Raw genomic sequence first — 23,753 nt, 5'->3', positions numbered from 1 at the left:
AGGGGACATCAGAGTCACTGAGTTTAAAAACATCCTTGTAAGTTGTCTCCAGAATACTACTGCTATATTAAAACGAATTAGAATTCACTGTATTGTTACAGCATACATTAAAAGAGCTGACTTCTCAAACCGGTAAAGATACATTTTGAAGTAGCAATTAGTAAAATGAATGTGTTACTGTTTTAAGAGCATAACAGATGTCATGATTAATGTAGAGTTGACAAAGTCTTTAAGAGGAAAAAACAGAAGTAGAACTTTTTTATTTATTTTTTATTTTTTTGAGACAGAGTCTCGCTCTGTTGCCAGGCTGGAGTGCAGTGGCACGATCTCGGCTCACTGCAACCTCCGCCTCCCAAGTTCAAGTGATTCTCCTGCCTAAGCCTCCTGAGTAGCTGGGACTACAGGCATGCACCACCATGCCCGGCTAATTTTTGTATTTTTAGTAGAGACGGGGTTTCACCAGGTTGGCCAGGATGGTCTCATCTCTTGACCTCGTGATCTGCCTGCCTTGGCTTTCCAAAGTGTTGGGATTACAGGCATGAGCCACCGTGCCCGGCCAGAGGTAGGACTTTTTGTTACAAAGCAAGTAAAATTGAAACAGGTGAATTCAACGTAGAAAAGTTTTAATGAGACAAATGTCAAACAAGCACATCAACTTCTTAAAAAACAAAGAAAATCTGAAAGTTTAATTACAAAAACACTTATACAGAAAACTTGGCATTTCAACAGTTCCAAACACATGTACACAAGTTTTTTCTAAAATCAGTCAGAAATAAAATACCTTGTCTCCCTTTCCTCAGCTGCTCCTTGTATTTTAATTAAAAAGAAACAAAGAAATCTGTAACACTGAATAGGCAACAGCTTATTTCTTGAGAACATAAAAGTACAGTAATATCTACAGGTGTACTGGGAAACATGAATTAGGTATTGTGCTAGCCTGTAACTTCATTTACTGCCTCCTCATTGAGCACAGAGGAGAGAGGAGGTGGCACAGACCTGGTCTATAGATACTGACAGTTTTGTGGCATCTGAATCCCAGCCACCAGAGGCAGGTGAGTAGCTACTGGGAAAGACAGCATTTCAGAAGCAAGCTGCTTATTTTGTGAAAATGATTTCATACTGTAGGCTCTCTTGAGATCTCATGTATTCCTGAATATGCAAATGTTTCAAGTCACTGTCAAGTGTCCCATCTAGAGTCAGAAGAATGATGATCCTGGACCATGTTATGGCCTTTTCTGGTCACAAAAGCAGTGCTAGCAATGCTGCACAAAACTGAACACAAATGAGAAACAGAAATATGAGGAGGAAGGAAGACAGGACACAAAGCATCTGGCAGAAGGAAAAAACAAAACTCCAGAATGGGCTCTGGATGTCCTTCTGCCATAGACAGTGAGTTCTGGCTTGGGCTTTGCAGACAAGGAGTCTAAGAGAAGTGGCAGAAATAGCAGATGATGGCAGGGAAATAGGAAACTACAGAAGAGCAAGAGAACTGGCTAGGTTTATAGCAATAGATAATAATGGGGTCTTATTCTAAAAAATTGCCAAGTGATGCTATGTGGGTTTCAGCGCATGGATATTTGATATATGTTCATATAAGACATTTTAAAAACAGATTTTGTTGCTGTTGTTTTCCTTTGGACTAATAAAGAAAACAGGCAAGGAGATGCTGAGAAGACAGGATGGTGTAGCAACATGACAGGTAGTTCCGCCCTATGCCCTGACTTATGGGCATACTACGAGAGGGGCCGCACTTCTATCCACCTGCCTGCAGTGGTGTGGGGCCCAGACAACGGGCTCTGCTTGCTCTGCCTTTGGTTCCAAAGATCTCAGCTGTAACCTTTAGCCTTGTGCTCTGCAGTGTCAAAACAAAAACAAAAACAAAAACAATGAACAACCAAAAAACCCTGAGGTAAGAATCAGAACCTCTCTTTCCTTTTGCTGTTAAAGGAACCAGAAACTGCTAGGCGTGATGCTTGAGCCCAAGAGTTGGAGGCTGTAGTGTGCTATGATAGCATCTGTGAATAGCCACCGCACTCCAGCCTGGGCAACACAGCAAGACCTCATCTGTAAACAAAACAAAACAAAACAAAACAAACAAAAATGAACCAGAAAGTCCTCTTTACTTATGCTGTTAAAGAAAAAATCACTAAGGAGGGGGAAGGAAGGGAAGCCTGTCTTCCTCACATGGATTCAGCAGTTAATGGCTACAGAAGGAAGACAAAGGACATGAGAATTCTTCCTTGCTTTTTTTGTGAGCTCAAGTGACTATTTTGAATGATATTTCCACCTATCTAGATCTATGAATCATTACTCCTAAAGAAGACAGGAATTCCCTCAGTTTTCACTTACAATAAACTTAGGGCTTTGTATTCTTTCCCTTTCTCCTCTGTTTACAAGTGACCTTTTCCTCAGCAAAAATGCTCCACAAGACATTGTCAACAGATGGGAACAGAAGAGCCTTGCTGGGGCTGGGACTCCATGTCTGTGCAGGAGCAATGCTTAGAAAACAGCAGGCAGTACCAGTGAGGAAGGAAAGAGCATTCTCCTTTAGGGCAGTAATCACAAAGCCACACTGAGGGCTGGCACCCACTGAGCACCGTGTGGGGTAGGAAACACAGCCTTGCTCCACAGGGCACTGTCAGCAAGAAGCTCCTTTCTTTGGAGTCACAGCAGGGCAATGATGGGAGAAGATTGGGCCTGTCCAATGCAAGAAACTCTCCTTCAGAACCTTGCTGAGCAACAAAGTCCAGAGGTCAGAAAATGGAGATGTATAAATTGGTGGGGGCCAAGGAAAGCAAAAATAACCCCCAGAGGCATTTAAAAAAGTGACAGCTAGGTAAGAAAACTGGAGCTCCACTGATAAAAGGGTCTAAGCGAAATTACAATGAAAAGTCTTCCTTTCTGCAGCAGCAGATGTCAGCATCAGGGTCACCTAGTAAGCTGAAGATATGCAGATCCACTTTAACAGAAATGGAAATGGTAGGAACCTGAAGACCCGGGAGAGTGGCTGTACACCTTCAAAGCTTCACATAAGGACAATTCCATAGGAAGCTCATATACATGTTGCTGCTCCCTCTTTTGGCTTCCTGGGGTGACGGCCTTTCACTCACTGATAATTCTTTCACAAGCAAAGGGATCTGCACTCTTTCTCTGCCCCCACTCAGTTCAAATTTCCATGGATGGCTTCTCATTCCTCACAAGTAAAAACACTTATGGAACATCTTGGAGTTCTAAGACCTGTAGAATCAGGAAAACAAAACAAAACAAAAACAAACAAGGAAAATAACACCAAGAAAGTAAGTATTGAATGGAAGGGGTTAGCGCTATGGATTTTAAAAATGCTTTGGTTTCATAAGCGTTAAAGTGAGTGCAGGGTGTATGTAAACTGAAGAACTCATAAAGCTGTAAGCAGGCAACCTCATTGAGATGTTTTACATAACATTTCAATGAGAAACATGGCCCTGTTCCAGTTCAGCAACAATGGGAGGTAGGAAAATCATCAGCTAAACACAGAAAAGCAACTATCAGGGACAAACCTGAGGAGGGAAAATGAGTACCCTACTTTAGTCTGAAGAATGTATGGTCAATCAAAACCAATTTTCTTCAAGTGTTAACTAAGGATATCTGCATGTATAGAGATGTATTATGTGCATATAATCAAGAACATTTCTCATATTAATAAAAATACAGTCACATAAGATTTTTTTTCCCTAAACTCAAACAGCCAAATATTATCATTGAAATCAGGCAACATATGCATTTTAGTAGTTTATATAAGGTAGTCACCTTTCAACTTAAAATCACCCCCATGGCTTCCTCCTAGCTCCACTTGTCTCTAGGTACTACTCAGCTACAAGAAAGGTGACAGACAGGTAGGGTAATTCTTCCACTGTATATTTATCAAAATAATTTTAAAATGAGCTAAAATTCTATAACATTATAATTCCTGGATTATAATTTTTTTCTGTTTACTTCCTATGCATCTTAATGCTCTATTTCAGGATTTTTTTAGTGCTTTCCCCTTCCCCCATCCACCTCTTCCTTAGAGCAATGCTTTAGAAACCCAATGAATGAGAGAGTTTAGATATCTGTGGTTCTACTCTTGGATTCTGTACTCATCTACGCAGATATTTTCAAGCAAGATGTTTCTCCTCTCTGGGATTCAGTTTCTTCATATATAAAATGTTATATTTCTAAAGGTCCCTAATATGCTCCTCTGAAACTTGTAGACCATTAGCTTCCCTTCACTCATTGGCTCCTGACAGCGGATGAAAACTTTGCCAAACTCTTGTCAGAGTAATTAATTGCATCATGAGTGCTGGGGACGTCAGCCTCGCTGTCTGTACATATTTGTATAATGAGGCCAAACCAGTATTAATCACAGTCTTTGTAATTGTTTCCTTTGACAGTTTTGGGGGTGTGGGGAACCATCTATTGTTAGTTATGTTTGCATGGCTAGACTGTAAGAATCTGTAGTAATATAATAGTTCACACTTTTAGCTATTTTTTCAGGGGCAAAATATTTGTAGGTTAAAATCAAGGATAATAGTAATATTCTAAGTTTTCAAAGACTCATCAGAAAACAAATAATATAGTTTATACTCTTGAGATGAAAAAAGCTTTAGGAGAGTCTTACTGGCAAAATGCTCAAAATGGAAAACCACTTTTGGGTCAATACTTAATTAGCTGCCCTGTATCTATGTGAAGAGACACGATGTTATCAATTAATGTTTTCTTTCACAATCTTCCACACTGTTTCTCCCAGCTCTCACTTTTCAAGCCTACAAGAGTGCTAATTGAAAACACTGTATGAAAATGGGAAGGATGATGAGCTCCTGAAAATCCCAGGCCTAGATTTACAAGCTGTTCCCTTCATAAGCAGCAGCAGTAATGCCACTTCTTTATTCTGCAGGGAGTCCAGCCATCTCTAAGAAGTACAGTCCATTCCATCTGGCTACTCACTAGAAGGATAGTAATCCTTTCCCCATCAGAGCATGGCTGAGGCTAAAATATAATGCATTGCCTTGTACAGTTACCATCCAAGGGCATCACCAAGAAGTATAAAGACTTCTGCCTTTGTCTTTACTAGGCATTTATCTTTATATGTGTTGCTCTAAGTCCAAACCAAACCAGAATATAAATTATGTATATGAGTGTGCTCATGTACTCACGGGACAAATAAAGATTCAAACCCATGACCATTCTAAGGAACATATCCTGCTGTTGACTCTTATTTTAGTATCCATATATGGCCACATCATTGTAGAGTCTAATCTTAAAATTTCCACACAGTTTATATGTCTGCAGGTATGGAATAACTTAACCAATAGAGCAAAGGGATGCCAGTTTTGTGGGATGGTATAGTAAAGGGGTATCCTATCTCTAGGAATTTGAATGAATAAATACCAATTCCATTTGAGAAATGACCATTAGTACCAAAAAGTGTCATGGGTAGATCTCTTCTGGAAAAAAAAAAAAGAATACATACTACTGCTCATTTGTTGAACATATTTTTTAAAAACTTATTTTCTCTCTCTTTTTTGCTTATTGAGAATTTTATATTTTTATTTTGTTTTTTTTTTTTGAGACAGAATCTTGCTCTGTTACCCTGGCTAGAATACACTAGTGTGACCCTAGCTTACTGAAACCTGAACTCCTGGGATTAAGTGATCCTCCTGCCTCAGCCTCCTGAGTAGCTAGGACTATAGGTGTGCGCCATCATGCTCAGCTAATTTTTTTCATTTTTTTTTAAAGCAGGGGTCTCACTATTTTGCCCAAGCTGGTCTTGAACTCCTGGGCTCAGGCAATACTGCCTCAACCTCCCAAAGTGCTAGGACTACAGGCGTGAGCCACTGTGCCCCACCAAGAGTTTATTTATTTTTTATTTAAAAAAATTTTTGAGACAGTGTCTTGCTCTGTCACCCAGGCTGGCGTGCAGTGGTGTGATAATGGCTCACTGCAGCCTCGCCTTGACCTTCTGAGCCCAAGTGATCCTCCCACTTTAGCCTCCCAAGCAGCTGGGACCACAAGTGCATACCACCATGCCTGGCTAATTTTTTGTATTTTTTGTAGATACGGGGTTTTGTCATGTTGCCCAGACTGGTCTTGAACTCCTGGACTCCAGCGATCTGCCTGCCTTGACCTCCCAAACTGCTAGGCTTACAGGTGTGAGCCATTGCACCTGGCTGAAGAGTTTATTTTTTAATCTATCAAAACCAGGGAGTTACCTGTTTCTATGGCGAGTCCACATCAACATTTAACAGACAACAGTCACTGTGTTATTGAGTGGTGAATATAAAAGCTTCCTACTTATGTAGGCTCACATACATACAATGTCTCACTGACTACTTCTAAATTATCATTAGTATTTTCCAGAGAAAAGGAAGATTAAAAATTAAGTTATATTTATTTTGTTCTGAGTGCTGTTTTGGGGATGATTTCTTCTAAGTTTCCCACTCACTTTTCAAAACCTTTTGGGAAACTAATGCCCAAGAATACAGCTAATAAGTGACAAAGCTAGAAATGAGGTCAAGCCACAAAAACCATGCTTTTCCCGTTAAACCATTCTGAAGCAAGCATGAGAAAAAACTGTCTTGAGTCTGTTTTCTTTTATTTTTAGAGACAGGATCTCTCTGGACTTGAACTGCTGGGCTCAAGCAATCCTCCCACCTCAGCCTCCCAAGTAGCTGGGACTACAGTGATTCTCTTTTCTAATATTATTTACTACATTTAACAACCATGCAACAGGAATCTTAACCAAGTCTCCAACTTGTTCATCCAATGTAATCCCAGGGTTTTAGTAGTATTGATAAAGTCTGATGACATCTTATTTTTGATGATGTGCTGGCATATAAATATTTATCAGTGAGCACTCACCATTCCCTAACGATCGAGTCTGTTCACAACTTCTCGAACTGTAGCTATGAAGTTTTCATTGTCTTGGGGATTAGCTAAAATAATACTGTGCAGTCTGTTCATATATGAGTCAATGGTGTCCACTGTAGGTGTCTCTCCACTTCCTGAAGTGAGATAAGAAGAAAGTAAGAAAATCCTCCCTATTCAGTTTTACCATAAAACACAATTTCAAAGAAACAGTGATTCTAATGTGGTCTGCTCCACAGACATGCTTTTAATTTTAGAGCAGAGACTTTTAGATCTCAAAGAAATGAAATTAGTCCACATACTCTAAATAAACAGATGGGCTATATAATTGCTGTATAGTATATATGAGCAGCTGCATGTAACAGAAGGTTAGACTTGCTCAGCTTTCTGCTATGACTATCCTCAAAATGAAAGAGTATATAAGAAATACCAGTGTTCATTCTCCCTTCCTTCCCGTTAAAACAAAAACAACTAAAAAGCAAACAAACATACATAAGAAGAAGCACTCTCAAGATTTACTACTCAGTTTCCAGTGTTCTGAATAGCAAATTAAGCTTAAAAGAGGGGAAAATAGATATTAAAATATAAATGGACAAAAATTTGAATGACCAGAGAGCCTGAAACATTGGACGATTTTAGCCAATACTGACATTCTATTACATCCAGAGAAGAAAAAATGTAGTTTAATTAATTTTCCTCTGGAGGAGATTTCAATCTCTCCACACCAGTACTAACATAAACAGCACCCCACTCCACACAACACACACACCCCTGTCACTGACAGTTCTCAGGCAGGAGGACTTACCAGGCAAGGGCATGCTGGCAAAGCTGCTGGTCAGCACCTGCCGCAGGGTCTCCAGGTGCTGCTGTAAGACTGTGTTGCGGCTCCGCTCCTGGATCACATCCACCTCCAGCTTCTCCACTGCTGTGCGCATGCTCTCCACGTGCTTTTGCAGGGCTGCATTCCTCTCCTCAAACTCCATGTTGGATTTGCGAAGCTGGCGGAGCTCTGCTTCCCGAGCTGAGGACATACATCCCACAGAACACATGCAGCACTAGAAGGAGTCTCTGAGGAGTCCCAATGACTCTTACAGGGAAGTTCTGCTTAGCTGCCTCTAATTTAGCTACCCCACCTCATCTCCCTATTCTCATTATGGCATTCCAGATAGCAATTTCAGCAACGAAACGCCTGACTCCCCAGAGCTATTTTAATTCTTAAAGCTAGTCACATTCCATACATAAGATTGCAACAAACAGTTTCAATTCTCAGTATTTTTTTGTTTGTTAGTTTTTGCTTTTTAAATTGTACAATCAGAAGCCTGAGGGGTTTTGCAGGGGGATCCTGGGAGACTGGCCAAGCACAGTTGTAGGTACCCATCTTTACCACAATGGGATCAGATTTGCTCTTACTTATTTTATATTTTGGACTCCCATGTAAGTTTTTATTTGTGCAAGGGGTTCCAGGCTAAGAGTTTGAAGACAAGTGAATTTGTGATTTGCATTTATTTCCTTTCATCCAGAGACCAAAGAAGCTTTGACAACAATGCCCTAGCTTTCCTTCACTGGTCTTTGAGTAGTCCTAAGGAGGGATAACACTACCACTGCTTTTGAGCAATGAATTTCTTCTGAGAACTAAGTCCCCTGTCAAAAATCTGAGAAACACAAAAAGAAACTTCAGTAATCACCTTTGCTATGGTTCAAGAATTCCTCTGTAAATATAGGGATGTCAAAAACAGACCGTTCCTTTACCTCTGTTTCTTTCTGTGAATCAAGAGGAACAAAACAGTTAATTCTTAATAGAAGATAAATTAAATAATAGTGCCTGAAGACAATGATCATGTCTTCTTTAAAGAAAGAATAGGGTGAGCAGGAATCAGTCCAGGTGAGTCTGTGAGGGAAATGTATTCATCTTTTCATTGGAATCCAACTTTCACAGAGCTTAAGCAGGTAAAGTATTCACTTCTCTCAGGTATACAACTACTGTGCAATTAGAAACCTTAAAACAAAGTTACGTAAATTTCCCTAATGGAGAATTTGAAGCCATTTCTTAGCCTTGTGTTTTGAATAGTCAACAGTATACAGTTGTGAAAGTGATTGCAGTGGGAATTGAGAAAGAGTGGTTTTTTTCAGTCACTTTTGTTGGTTATGCATGTAAAATGCTCCCTGAGATAAGATTATGCAATATAAATTTGCAGAGTGGACAATAAGAATTTTAAGCAGAAATGTAACTTCTATGAGCAATAATTATGATATTCCATTGGTACTTCTATTTATTTATGAGAGGCAGCCTATCTTTGGGGTCTTTTAGATTTTCTTTAGACACAGGAAAAATAAACAAACAAACACATGAGACCGAGAAATCAGAAATAACCAGGCTCTAAAAATTAGAAAGCAAACGATTATGTGAGATACAAAAGAATAACAAAGCCTAAAATTAATTCACCAATAAGCCATTAAAAATAAAAAAGCCTCACAAGATCATTGCAAAATATATTCCACAATGATCTTTAAGAATAAAGTCAATAACTCAAGATGCTTTGGCTGTCGTTTCTAAAATGAATTTGAAGTTGAAAGCATTGTGAATATTAATTTTAAGTGTCTTGGCATAATGTTCAAAATTTTCCATAACAAAGGTGGTAAAATGGCAGGAAGTGAGAAATGAAGAAACTGCTAGTGAAATCTTAAGATCCCAGGACCTTTATAACATGAAAAACATGCAAACATAATACCTAGATTTCATTCCTATAAACAATTGTTTAAAGCTAGACAGAATGTATCTTTCCTACTCTTGTCACCACTAGCTTTTTTTTTTTTTTGAGACGGAGTCTCTCTCTGTTGCCCAGGGTGGAGTACAGTGGCACGATCTCAGCTCACTGCAACCTCTGTCTCCCAGGTTCAAGCAGTTCTCCTGCCTCAGCCTCCCAAGTCACTGGGATTACAGGTGCCCACCACCATGCCTGGCTAATTTTCTGTATTTTTTTAGTAGAGACGGGGTTTCGCCATGTTGGCCAGGCTGGTCTTGAACTCCTGACCTCAGGTGATCCACCTGCCTTGGCCTCCCAAAGTGCTGGGATTACAGGCTTGAGCCACCGTGCCCAGCCTCCACTAGTTTTTTAAATCTTTGAACACAAAAATGACTTGGTGCCCAGTAGAAAAGCTAAGCAGTTCACAGCTTAAGAGGGAAATCTGACACCCGAGCTCCTGTATTCCTAACGGTGGCCGCCTAGTAAGGGGGCTGGGCTGTGTGAACCACCTGCCAATGGCAGCTGAGCAAGAAAGACACTGAAAAGCTATGTAATTTCAGAGCACTTAATTTCTACTTGTATTTTTCTTCCTAACAAAAGAAAGCAAAGTTTCCCAGAATAATTTGAAAATAAACAACAAAATTATCAATCGAAAGTCCCAAGTTTCAACATGCAAAGCTCTACCTCGAGCCAGTTCCTAGGGGATTTCAATGGAAACTAAGGTATGAACAAGAAAGGCTGGTTCCAGAAGGAATCTTAGCCATATTTCGCAGTGGCTTTCTCTCAAATTTGCTGGCTTCCCATATGCTTTAACTGTTACTGGGCTGCTGCAGGAAAACAAAACTTATGACATACAATCCCAACATGCACAAGGCATAACAGATATAAACATAAGTCCACAGATGACAGCATCAAGACTTAGGACATTATCATCCTATCTTATTCAATCTCCAACTTAACTGCAGTTACATGAGATCAGTTACCTAAGCTATACGTCTCAATATCTGTCAGTTAGATGGGTAAAGTGGAGACGCTTGGCTCCCATTACCATGGTACAAAGATCCCTCTCCTCCAAAGTCTTGACTCTCCTCAGACTGGTAATCTTTTCTCGTCTTTGCCAGAGCAGTCCAAATCAAGCTAATTATGTAAGGGCAGAGGACAGCACCACATAGGTGCATTAACACACTGCCCCTTGGTACAGATTCTCAGAGCACAAAATAAGAAACATTAAAGCAATTAAATGAAACTGTTCAGTCTCTGAAAGGTAACAGAGAAATTCTACTTAATGGAAGAGTGGTAATAAAAACCATCAGCGCTCTTCCATTACTGAGCACATTTCACGGCATGGAGAGGATCCTCCTGGGGGCTTGGGTGTACTTAAGCTGCTCCAAGGATAGCTCAAGGGATTAAAATCATAAGGATCTGATTACCCTTTCACTGAAAGGGTCTAATTTGTTCAAGCTGAGTGTCATTCTGTCATTTCTCATAAATTAAAGAAGAAACAAAATTATTGTTTCTATCTTAGTTTTCACATGAGATATAGACACTTTCTTGAGAGTAATACTCGCTAACTCTTGGGTCTAGTGGGCTGGCTTTCGATTTGAGAGGAGCAAGAATATTCTTCACTTTGGTTTCCATTCTATATATTGAGTGGAGGTTAAGAGAAAAGAGGCCCTTTTGAACTGAACCTATTTTGCTGTGATCTAGGCTCAGGGCCAGAATTTCAAAGAGTGTGATATGTGCTTCTCTCAAGAGCCTTTTACTTTGGGAAATGCTCTTAACATTGTGTACCAGCCTGAAGTGCCCCACTGCTATGCAGAATGGCTTTCAGGTCAGCATTTCTTTAGCTCTAATATGCCCTCTCCAGTACCTGCCTTGGTAACAATGACTTAGGGATCCAAGTTTCATTTAGGAATACAATAGGTTTCTTTACTATACACAAACCAAATAGTTTACTTAACTGGCAACACATTTTGCTGACATCTTGGGCAACGAGGCCCATTTTTACTTTCAACGCTGTAATTTATGCTATGTAGCATGGCACTGTGCTGTCAAGAATGCTAGACTATGACACAGAAGGCCTGGGTTTCTGTCACAATTCTGCCTCTAATTTAATTCAGTAAGTGATTCTGGGTAAATTCTTTCCATTCTATATACTGTCTTAGGCAAGTCACTTTCCTCACTGGCAAAATGAGGTGGTCAGTTGAGAGGATCACTGAGTCTCAGTGTTTTACTCCTCATAGGATAAGTAAAGGTAAATAAGTATGTATTTAGGATCTATGGTCTTTAGACACTGCAAGATATTTGCTCTTTTATTAAAAACTTACTCATACCTCTGCTCGAGCCATTTTACCCACCCTGAGATGCCCACAAAACCTAGGTCATTTTTAAGTCCTGATTCAATTACTCCTTTCCATGGGCTCCTTCTGCGGCTGCTTTTCACCCATAGTACTATTTTTCTGAACTTCTATTATACTAAGAAGTTATATGTAAGAAAATTACTGGGTAACAGTGTTTAAAAACAGTTTTAAAACTTTCAAATCAGTTCTTTTATACTGCAATTGTTCTAAAATTATCTAATTTAGGAAACATATTATTCAGTGAAAAATAAAAATGGATGAAGTAAGGGACATTAATTGGGTCAACATGCTTACTAAAGGAGCTTTATCCTGCTGTGGCCATACCAACACATGGATTTACAGAACCTACTGTATAACCTTTTAAGAAACAACTGCTGGCTCTCCATCTACTCACTCCTTTTTTTTGTTGGGTTTAACACGTGTCTAATCCTGTAACAGGGAAATACAGAGACTCACTTCTTTTTGCAAATCACAGAAATTACAGAAATTCATATCATACTAATGTATCTGAATAAACACCTTCACTTCTCAAATAATCAGCAACAGGTTCTATGATAGAGACTAAATCTACATCTTTTCTGACTGCAACTATCAAGTTTACTGAAGACAAAAATGCTACATATAGTTTGGCCAGCAAAATTCATAGTGATGAAATGAGTCAGATGACTGACACCTATTCAGATGACTGACTAGAAAATCTGAGATCTAATGTTTCAGGTTACTGTCCAAATTCTCTTTGGTAACTGTTAAGGATAGAGAAGCTATAAAATAGAGAAAAAAAGAAGCACAGGAATTTCATGATATTGATAGCTGGGCACACAGGCAAAGAAAGAGAGAAGTAATTATACAAGTGTCTGCTAATATGAAAAGTTTGCAATATTATTATGATTTAAAATACAAAGAATATACACAAAGTTTCTCCAGCAAAACAACATAACATTTCATCCTAATTAGAGCATAGAATGTCATATATAATTACATTTATATAGGATTTATCTGAAGAATAAAATGTAAATATTTACTATGCTTCTCACTTTATAATTCATAGATGGTAATAACGTCTATTTGACCTGAATCTGAATCTTTTCTCTATGTTTTAAGGTAACCAACATTTCCTTGATTTAGTAAAAAACCAAACACATGTAAAAGAGTACATCAGAAAATTCTTTTTGTTCAAATTCTCAGTTATTTCAGGTCAACTTTGAATAGATTCCATAAAATAATCATTTGTGGAATACCTTCTCAAGGCAAAGGTATCATGATAGGTGGTATGGGGTTGGATATAAAGATGGAAACTAGACTGTGTATGTCCACAAAGAGATTACAACCAAAGAGTGTAAGCCCTTGAATTACCTCAAAACCCCTAGGTCAGATCAGCTAAGCACATAACACAAGTATAGAGAGCCATGAGGGTTAAAGGAAGTTAGAGGAAACAAGAAAAGTTTGAAGGAGAAAACAGAATTTGAAACAACACACAGACCTAAATCCCATACGCACACAGAAACACAGGCCTAAATCCTAACAATGGGGCTGAACCAAATGGGAAGAAAGAAGCCAGTACACAAACATGTGCTAGTGAAGTGAGGGAATAGGAAAGGAGGTGTGAGAACTGAGATACTGGGCCGGGCGTGGTGGCTCACGCCTGTAATCCCAGCACTTTGGGAGGCCAAGGCGGGTGGATCATGAGGTCAGGAGATCGAGACCATCGGGCTCATATGATGAAACCCTGTCTCTACTAAAAATACAGAAAATTAGCCGGGTATGATGGCACGAGCCTGTAGTCCCAGCTACTCGGGAGGCTGAGGCAGGAGAATCGCTTGAACCCGGGAGGCAGAGGTTGCAGTGAGCTGAGATTGTGCCACTGCACTCCAGCCTGGGCGACAGAGTGAGACTCTATCTCAAAAAAACAAAAACCAAAACAAAACAAAAAACAAACCTGAGATACTGTCGCTTGTGCTCTATCGACATTGCAGTTGAACAGTTCGTTTTAAGCAAATGCTGGATTCTTTAAATAACAACTTTTCTGAGAGTCAGATTTAAGTATTTGGTGATGATAAACTATGGTCAAGTTATAGCTTTCAGCTAGCCCTCATTTCTATACTTCATTCCAAATTCCAGCCATCTTTGGCATTTAAAGCCAATAAAATTCTTAGATCACAGGAAAGGATTGAGGTTAGGGGCTGTAGTTCAATGACAGACACACAACATAAGTGTCTGCCATATGCTAAGAACCCCCAAGCTAAAGTATCTCATTTAATCTGAATTACGAGATAGGAAATACTTTGCCATTCATTAAAAAAAAAAAAAATCCAATAGCATTTCAAAAAGCAACATTATTATAAATACATATATATGATATGTAGACAGATGGCTAATTACCTCATGATCATGAGTGGCCTGCCGGGCTGCATCTAAAAATATAAAAGAATAAGAGAACATTACATTTAAAAAGAAAGCAATAACAAAACCCAAGTATACGACTGTGCCAAACTATAAAACCTGCTTGTAGATTCTCATAACATATGATATTTTTCCTTAAGGCTTTATTAATCGGTCAGCCAACAAAAGTAAGGGAATCCCATGCCTACGGAATTCATAATTAGGCATAAGAGAAACAGCAGACACAGTTCTTAACTTTAGGGAGAAAAGGGTGGAAGAGTGGACAGAAGACACAAACCAAAGACTACTTATACAACATCTATAATTTTAGCAGGCTAGATGCCCAAGTATAGAGAAGATGCAATGGCTAAGGAAAAATAGGCTAGTTGTGGATGGTGCTTCAAAAATGACACATGAAAGGCTTAGAAGTGTTAAAGGCAAGTTACTGATATAATTTTGTAGATAGGCTTGCTTACAGGTAGAGAAATGCCTAAACTGGGAATCAGGAAAAGAAGGGCAGGCAACTAACAGGGGTCTCGGAGGACAAGTCAAAATCATTGATAATAGACATGGAAACCCAGTTGAAATTTCTAAATGAGAGCAATGTGATTTTAATAAAATTTCAAGATAATGCTTGTAAGTGAATACTGGATAGTGGAGAAAAAACAGAAACACATCTTTTATAGTTACCACTCTTAACAGTTGGCTTTATGACACTCCATTACCCACAACAAACTACAAATACATTTGGTTCTGGTTTTGATACCTTGCCTATGAGATTTGCCTTTCTGACGGTCCTGGGTTTTCCTACTGAAGACCTTGTAGGCCTCTGTTTTCTGATATTGTTCCAGTTCCTTCATGTAACGCTCCTTATCTCTGTCTGCTTCATCAAGGTAGCGCTAGGAAAGAAATACAGAATTATTTTCAAGAAAATGAGATCCTATTTAAATAAAATTAAATTACCTATTTGAAGAAAACAGGACAATTACAACATGGGAAGAAAAGAATATAGGGAATATGCCTTAAAAAAGAATCAGAAAAACAAGAGTTGTATGAATAGAATAAAATATAACCTCTCAATTATAAAAGTAAATAGGTCATTATGAGTTTTTAGAATATTTATTGCCTTTTCTAACCTAATGAAGACAAGTTCTATTGAGATCATTCTTATAAAAAATTCATGAAGATGATTAGAGTTATTCTTCTAACTCTATAGATAGAACTCTATATGGCCACTAGAGTCATCCTCATGAAATGTGCACACCACATAGGCACACTTAGTCTTCCCAGGGGAAGGAACAGAATATTACTTTGTTTTGCTGTCTCCAGCCCATTTTGAGGGGATGATGTCATACATCAATTGGCCCTTTAAGAGCCAGGAGGTTGGAGCAATGAAGCTGGGAGACACAAAGAACATAAAAATAATGACCTCATCCTATGGACCTAAAAATGGACTACTCTGAGAGAACCTATATCTACATGCTTTGATTGCTTTGTGCTATTAATTATTTAAACAAAGTTCATTGATCTACCAGGATTATTTTGTTTAATGCTTTGCCCTTTTCATTCATCAAAATGAAGTATAAGAAAGTATAAAAATACTGCTTCTAAATGAACAGAAAACACACTCAAATTATGTTAAACACCTTGTCCCGCGTAAGAGCCAGATGTAGGGGATACTTAACTGGCCAAATCTGGTACAATTTAAGCACCAAAATAATTAAGTACAGTAATAAATTATAAACTAGTAGAAAAAACTTCATACTATTATTAGTATGATTTATAACAGACACAATACCAATGATTTGTTACCATACAAATACAATAAATGGGGGTAGAGGCTGAGCGTGGTGGCTCACGCATGTAATCCCAACATTTTGGGAGACCGAGGTGGGTGGATCACTTGAGGTCAGGAGTTCAAGACCACACTGATCAACATGCTGAAACCCCATCTCTACTAAAAATACAAAAATTAGCTGGGTGTGATGGTGCACGCCTGTAGTCCCAGCTACTTGGGAAGCTGAGGCTAGAGAATCGCTTGAACCTGGGAGGTGGAGGTTGCAATGAGCCGAGATTGTGCCACTGCACTCCAGTTTGGGCGACAGAGCAAGATTCCATCTCAAAAAATAAACAAACAAACAAACAAATAAATAAATGGGGGTAGGGGGTTGGGCATGGTGGCTCATATCTGTAATCACAGGATGTTGGGAGGCCAAGGCAAGAGGAGGACTGCTTGAGCCCAGATATTTGAGTCCAGCCTAGGCAACAAAGTGAGATCCCATCTCTACAAAACATAAAATAATTAGCCAGTTTTGGTGGTGTGTGCTACTTAGGAGGCTAAGGTGGGAGGGGTGCTTGAGCCCAGGAGGTCAAGGTTGCAGTAAGCCAAGATCTTGCTTAGATTAGAATGCTGAAGGCTACCTGGTAAATGTGAAGGGAGTGCTGGAGTTGGAAAAATCATCATGTTGTAACCATAATGATAAAGATTAAATCAGGCAAAAATAATCAATGGATGCTAAATCTAGGGGAAAATGTTGATGTAAAACAGGCTGTTTGCATGTTCTTAAATCATCTCCCCATAGATTACTTATTAATGACAAAGGAGAATTTAAATAATGTACCAGGTAAGCAAAATTAACATTACTAGTGAGAAACAAAAGGACATTGTGTGCCTGCATATGTGACATATTGAGAGCACACCACCACCTATGCAAGTAATCCCACCAAGAATGCGCAACCTCAATCTAATCACAAGGAAACATCTGAAAAATACACAATGAGCAATGTTCTGTTAAAGGTAAAAGCAGCGGGGGAAGCAGAAGGGAACTGTATTTTTTAAAAAATCAATGTTATAAAAGAAAAAGAAAGATTATGGAAATATCCCAGTTTAAGCTAAAGAAACTTGACTACTAAACACAAAACCTGACCCTAGACTGGAACCTGTTTTGGAAGGGAAAAATGTTATAAAGAAATGACATTCAGTCAACATATGGATGACAGATTAAAGCACTGTTAATGAAAAATTATGAAATTGATGACTACACTATGGTTATATAAGAAAATATTCTTTGACATACACACTGAAATATCCTGGGGGTAAAGGGCTACAATGTATATAATTTATCCTCACATGATTAAAACAAAATTTTGTGTGTGTCTGGGTGTACACATGCAAGTGTGTGTGTGTGTGTGTGTGTGTGACAGAGAGAGAGAGAGAGAGAGAGAGAAAGACTGAGCATGCAAAAGTATAAGAAAGACTGAGCATATAAGTGCATATGCAAATGGAGAAATGGAATAAAATGTGTTAACAATAGGTGAATCTGGGTAAAGAGTGTTGGGATGTTCTTTGTATTATTTTTATGTTTGTAACTTTTTGTGTATTTGAAATTATTTCCAAAAAAGTTAAAAAAAACAAACAAACACAAAACCTTTGTCCTACGTAATAGTGGTTATCCCAAGAAATAAGCACTGTTATTTTTACATTTTTGTTTATACATTTCTGTATTCTCTGAAAAGAGAATAATGAGCACATATTAATTTTAAAATAAAGAAAAATAAAAAAGAATAGCATAGTATGTACAGCCCACTATCCTTTTATACAGTAGCGCCAAAACAATGGATGATATTCACTGCTTTCTACTAGCTTGCTACCACAAACAAAGAGCTTCAAAAGTTGCAACTGAATCTGATCTCTTTGAAAATTTCTGAATTCAATTAATTCCCAGGAGAGTATTTCTCCATTTGGTTTTAGTGTGTCTGGAATCCTTTTTAAAAAGTGTAAGTCATAAAATAGTTTAAGACGTAAAAGAAATACAGATATCTTTCAGATGCTGGGAATGCTGGGAACTTTTAACCCAAAGCAGCTCCCACAACCATGACCACTGCTCAGCTTTAGTGGTACTTCAACCAGCTCATGGCTATCTTGTCCTTAATTCCTTTCAAATCTCTCTAATGAACGGATTCATTTCAGTTTGCCCATCAGGTTAGTTTCTGTCTTAGAGGAGAAAGAATTCAAGTTGTTCTTGCTTTATTTTCAATAGTAGGTTAATTTGCCAGAACTCTAGTTAAAAAAAGTATTAAAGCAGTAACACTTTTTCTTAAAAATCTTATGTGAACTGCAGAATTGTGTCAAGTGACTTTTTCTCATTTAATTCATGACTTTTCATTTAACTCAGTGGAATACATTTTATTGACAGATTTCTTAATACTGAACCACTTAAAACAATCTTATGTGAACTCAGCGTATAAAAAGTGGTGCTGCTTTGGTTGAGGGGAGTCCTAGACTCCTTCCCTGCTCACACCCCTCTAGCAAATAGTTTAAAAATCACTAGGCTAGAGAAAATTGCTATGATGGACCCTGCTATTCTGGTCTCCTAGGCACTGTGACAAAATTGCAGAATCAACTGTCCATCCTCTTTGCTTTTCTTATATAAGTTATTTCTGAGATATAATCAAAACCAAACAAAGAGTCAGGAATAGGAACAATTACCTGTTTTTCCTCAGGAGGCAGTTTACTCCATTCATTGCCTAACATCCTTGTGATTTCTGGAAATGGGACTTCTGGTCTCTTTGCTCGAAGTTGTTCTCGACGCTCATTCATGAACCGAACATATCCTGTAAGGGGGGATTTGGGTGCATTGCTGTCTCGAAGAGGTTTCTTCCTCTTTCTTCCTTTGGACCAACCTCCTCGTTTACTTCGTTGCTACAAAACAAAACAAAATAAAAAACCAAAAACCAAACAACAACCATCTCCCAAAATAACCCAACAACAACAAAAACAAACAACAACAAACAAAACAGGATTAAGAGTTGCAATTTGGCCCTGGATATTCAAAGCTCTCCATATCTGTTGTAGGTAATATACAAATGACAGCAATGCAATTTTCGAGGAACTCCAGATGCTTCACTTGCAACCTCTTTTATGTATCACACTACAACATGTTACACTAAAGGGCTATTTTTGTGCTAATCTCAATGTATGAGAATAAGAGGTGCCATGATCACTCAGCTTTGACCTTCATATGCATATGACTGTCCCACAGACAACTGTCAGGTCCTGATTCCTGACAGGAGAGTATCCAAATGGGAAATACAGCAGCACATGCAGCATTGTGGCAGGGAGGCAGACGTTGTTAGATTAGAGTAAGATGGTGTCACCTGCACCAGGCAAAAGAAGAAACAAGTTGTAGCAGAAATTAAAAATAACTCACAATGGGAGTTGCTCATTGATAACTTTCAAAGACTAGCTTATTTCCCATAGCAGATAGCAGATAGCATAGCATAGCAGATAGATACTAAATTAATATCTAAGTCTCAGAAAAATTTCAGTAAGTATAATATATCTGAAATGAAGACGAGGTCTTTGGCTTGACAATTTGTTCCTTTAGATGTATATTTTATTTTAATTTTTTTTTTGAGGTAGAGTTTTGCTCTTCTTGCCCAGGCTGTAGTGCAATGGCGCTATCTCGGCTCACCGCAACCTCCGCCTCCCAGGTTCAAGTGATTCTCCTGCCTTAGTCTTCCAAGTAGCTGGGATTACAGGCATGTGCCACCACACCCAGCTAATTTTTGTATTTTCAGTAGAGATGGGGTTTTGCCATGTTGATCAGGCTGGTCTCGAACTCCTGACCTCAGGTGATCCACCAGCCTCAGCCTCCCAAAGTGCTGGGATTATAGGCGTGAGCCACTGCACCAGCCTAGATGTACATTTTATAGTCAGAGGTCTTTATATGTTGAGTTACCAGGTAAATCAAAAGATTGAATCACCTCTGAAAAAAACTAAAGAAGTGAAAAGGACTGAGGTACCACTGATGTTTCACCACAGCCTTTTTTCTTGGCCCTTTAAATAAGATGTAAAGTACATAATATTTTTACTTCATAATTTTACAAATACACACAGCCCTATCAGTTAATATTTCATGGATACAAGAATTCTTATTTCAGACAAGAGAAATATAAATAAACAAGGACAAAAATATCTAAATACTAATTGTAGTACTCTACTCCTCCAAATATATATAAAATGGTATAATTCACCACTGGGCAAATTATGTATTTGGTATAGGTTTTTCTTTTTTACAACCTAGTTACATTAAAGCTACTGTGGGCTGGCACGGTGGTTCACACCTGTAATCCCAGCACTTTGGAGGGCCAAGGCAGGCGGATCACTTGAGGTCAGAATTTCGAGACCAGCCTGGTCAACACGGGGAAACTCCATCTCCACTGAAAATACAAAATTGCCCGGGCATGATGGCATGCGCCTGTAATCCCAGATACTTGGGAAGCTGGGGCAGGAGAACAGCTTGAACCTGGGAGGCAGAGGTTGCAGTGAGCTGAAATTGTGCCACTGCACTCCAGCCTGAGCAACAGAATAAGACTCCACCTCAAAAAAAAAAAAAAAAAACAACAAAACAATTTAATTTCAAGGTATTTAAGAAGCTTTAAGCATTCATTATAATCTTTAAAAATGCCAATAGGATAGATAAAAAAATATTAGTTGTTTTCTTCTTTCTTTTTTTTTGAGACGAAGTCTCGCTCTGTAGCCCAGGCTGGAGTTCAGTGGCACTATCTTGGCTCACTGCAACCTCTGCCTCCGGGTTCAAGAGATTCTCCTGCTTCAGCCTCCTGAGCAGCTGGAATTACAGGCACACACCACTGCACCTGGCTAATTTTTTGTATTTTTTAGTAGAGACGGGGTTTCACCATGTTGGCCAGGCTAGTCTTGAACTCCTGACCTCAGGTAATCCGCCTGCCTTGGCATCCCAAAGTGCTAGGATTACAGGCATGAGCTACCATGGCCGGCCAGCTTTTTTAAAATAAGAAAAAAGACAAAAATCAATGGTGGCACTCTTTATTGGCTTAAAAAAAAAAGAGTGCCTTAAAACACTGACAATGTAATCAGTTATTTGTAAGAAACACTGAAAGTCCAACAAGGGCATGACTGCCCAGGCTCATACGCCTTTGTGTGAGTTAAGGAAAGTTACCCCCTATGGGAGGGTGAAAGATTTGGTAAGTAGTATGAATCCTTTGGGCACATAGGGCTCCATGCAGCAGGGCTTGCTGAGCAGAGCCTTGAGCAAGGGCATGTACACTTCTCATTAGTTACTTATTAATGATTAAATCATTCACTCATTCAACAAGTATTTGTTCAACATCTAATATGAGGTAAGTATACATTTCTTAGGGAACAGGGAAAAAAGAGTCTACCTGTCTATGTCATTAAAATTATTAATATGGTTCCGTATAAAACAAGAAATAGAAAACAAAATTTTGCAGGTATCAGCCTAGGAATATAAGAAGGTCATATGAACACCTTGATCAACATACCTTCCTTGTGACTGCTTCTTCAGAAGTTTCAGAGGATAGGAACAGAAGGAGATACTTCAGCTTACCTCATCTTCATGCCTCTGTTCATTGCCTTCTGCTGCATTTGAAGACTCACTCTGAAGCAACTGACCTTGGGAGAGATCCTCCACAAATTCTGGATTGTTGGTGGATGATGTGGCGCTACTACTGTATGGAACCTCTGGGTGATTTAACCTGAATAATAGGCAGAAGTATCAACAACACAAAAACTCCACCTATTTACTAAGGTTCTAGATAAATTTCCCTGCCAGCAAAAGCACATGCCAGTCCTTGAATTAATTCCCCCAATAATCTGTATAAATGTAAACAACGTATTCACAGACGTTACAGGGCGTTTTAAAAAAACTGGTTTCAGTGCTTGATTAAACCAGGTCAGTTCCATGGAGACATCTCCTACCAAAAGCAACTATAATCTTCTTCCAAAAAGATGATCTCCTCTCAACACAGACTTCATGTTTTAGCTCTGAATATGCAGTAGAATCTGACTTTTACAGGCTACCTTTCATGTATCTCCAATGTAAAGGGAAAACACTATTAATGAAAAAAGTGAATAGCAATGGGAGTTGTAGAGGCAGTTTGCCAACTATCACAAAAGAGTTCTTAAAGGGTGTAAGAAAAATCTCTTAACGGTACATTTCATTGGCTATTTCTTCTTGGATTATAGCGTTTAGTGACAATCAGATCATCTAAGAACAATACTATCAAGTTAAGTAAGTTCAGGTATACATGTTAATAAATCAGACAGACGTACTTACTTCCTGCTCCCACTATACTATTCCAGATGAGTTAGCAAACCAGATCTCACCCTTCTGAAGAGTGAACACAAGAAGGTACAGATAATGGTAGGGTCTTAGATGGACTTATCTTATTACATGTGGACAAAGGAATAGAAGGAAAGGTAACACCATGTGCTAGTGAGTATTTTTGTTTTTGTTTTTGATCGAAGGAGGAGTTGGGAAGTCAAGAGCGGTAGAAAGATGGATAATAGAGTAATATTCAGTCATTATTCTGAAAGAATGCACAACCCATAGTGTTATAGGGAATAATTACAATGCAACATAAGTACTAAAATAAAGGCTTGTTAAAAGTACCATAGAGGTATGGTAGAGGGTATGATGAATTTTATATGTATGGAGGGATGTTAAGAAAGAATTTATAGAGGAGGTCCTAAAAGATGAGTATGTATTCATCAAGGTAAACAACACGATTCCAGATAGAAAGAACTTGGTATAAAAGGAGAAAGGGAGATTATCAAGAGGTTACTGTAATAGATTAAGTGAGAGACAAAGGCAGGCAGGATTCTGAGCAGAAGGACAGCTAAGAGATACTTAAGAGGCAGAATGGCTAGGTGTGGTGCCTCACGCCTGTAATCCCAGCACTTTGGGAGGCCAAGGCAGGTGGATCACTTGAGGTCAGGAGTTCAAAGCCAGCCTGGCCAACATGGTGAAACCCCGTCTCTACTAAAAATAAAAAAATTAGCTGGGCATGATGGCAGTGCCTGTAATCCTAGCTACTCAGAAGGCTGAGGCAGGAGAACCGCTTGAACCTGGGAAGGGGAGGTTGCAGTGAACTAAGATCATGCCACTGCACTCCAACCTGGGTGACAGAGTAAGACTCAGTCTCAAAAAAAAAAAAGAAAAAGAAAAAGAAAAAGAAAAAAGAGGTAGAATGGAGAGAATTTAATGACTGATTGACTTTAATAGTGAAAGAAAAGAAGAGTCAAAGATAATTCTGAGGTTTCCAATTGATGATTATGTACTTAATATTAATCAAAGTAAAAACAGGGTGTGTGTGTGTGTGTGTGTGTGTGTGTGTGTGGACAGACACACAAGAAAATGATAAATTTGAAACACCTGTAGCATAATTAAGTAGAAATGTACCACAGACAACTGGAAACATGCCCCAGGAGAACAGAAGTGGAACAAAAGGGCATAAAGATAGACTCGAGAAGCATTAGCCCATGGAAATAATGGGCAGTGCTAGATATTCTCCAGAAAGACAGTGAGAAGAAGGAAAAGTCAGG

General features: G+C 38.8%; 1 protein-coding gene across 1 annotated transcript in view; it reads right to left on the bottom strand.

Annotated features, from left to right (window-relative positions):
• Positions 1 to 606: 606 nt before the first annotated feature.
• The window catches only part of HMG20A (high mobility group 20A), a 60,470-nt gene continuing 37,323 nt past the window's right edge, over positions 607 to 23,753 (bottom strand). Inside the window, exons 3-10 of the mRNA XM_510687.8 lie at positions 21,757 to 21,904; positions 18,855 to 19,067; positions 15,132 to 15,264; positions 14,366 to 14,397; positions 8,568 to 8,643; positions 7,688 to 7,903; positions 6,877 to 7,019; positions 607 to 3,237 (exon numbers count right to left, since the gene is read on the bottom strand). Of these exons, the coding sequence (XP_510687.2) occupies positions 6,883 to 7,019; positions 7,688 to 7,903; positions 8,568 to 8,643; positions 14,366 to 14,397; positions 15,132 to 15,264; positions 18,855 to 19,067; positions 21,757 to 21,904 (955 nt within the window). The 3' untranslated portion in view covers positions 607 to 3,237; positions 6,877 to 6,882. The remainder of the gene's footprint in view (positions 3,238 to 6,876; positions 7,020 to 7,687; positions 7,904 to 8,567; positions 8,644 to 14,365; positions 14,398 to 15,131; positions 15,265 to 18,854; positions 19,068 to 21,756; positions 21,905 to 23,753) is intronic.

Source organism: Pan troglodytes, chromosome 16 (genome assembly GCF_028858775.2).
Source record: "Pan troglodytes isolate AG18354 chromosome 16, NHGRI_mPanTro3-v2.0_pri, whole genome shotgun sequence".
NCBI lineage: Eukaryota > Metazoa > Chordata > Mammalia > Primates > Hominidae > Pan > Pan troglodytes.
This window is presented reverse-complemented; position numbering and strand designations above follow the sequence as displayed.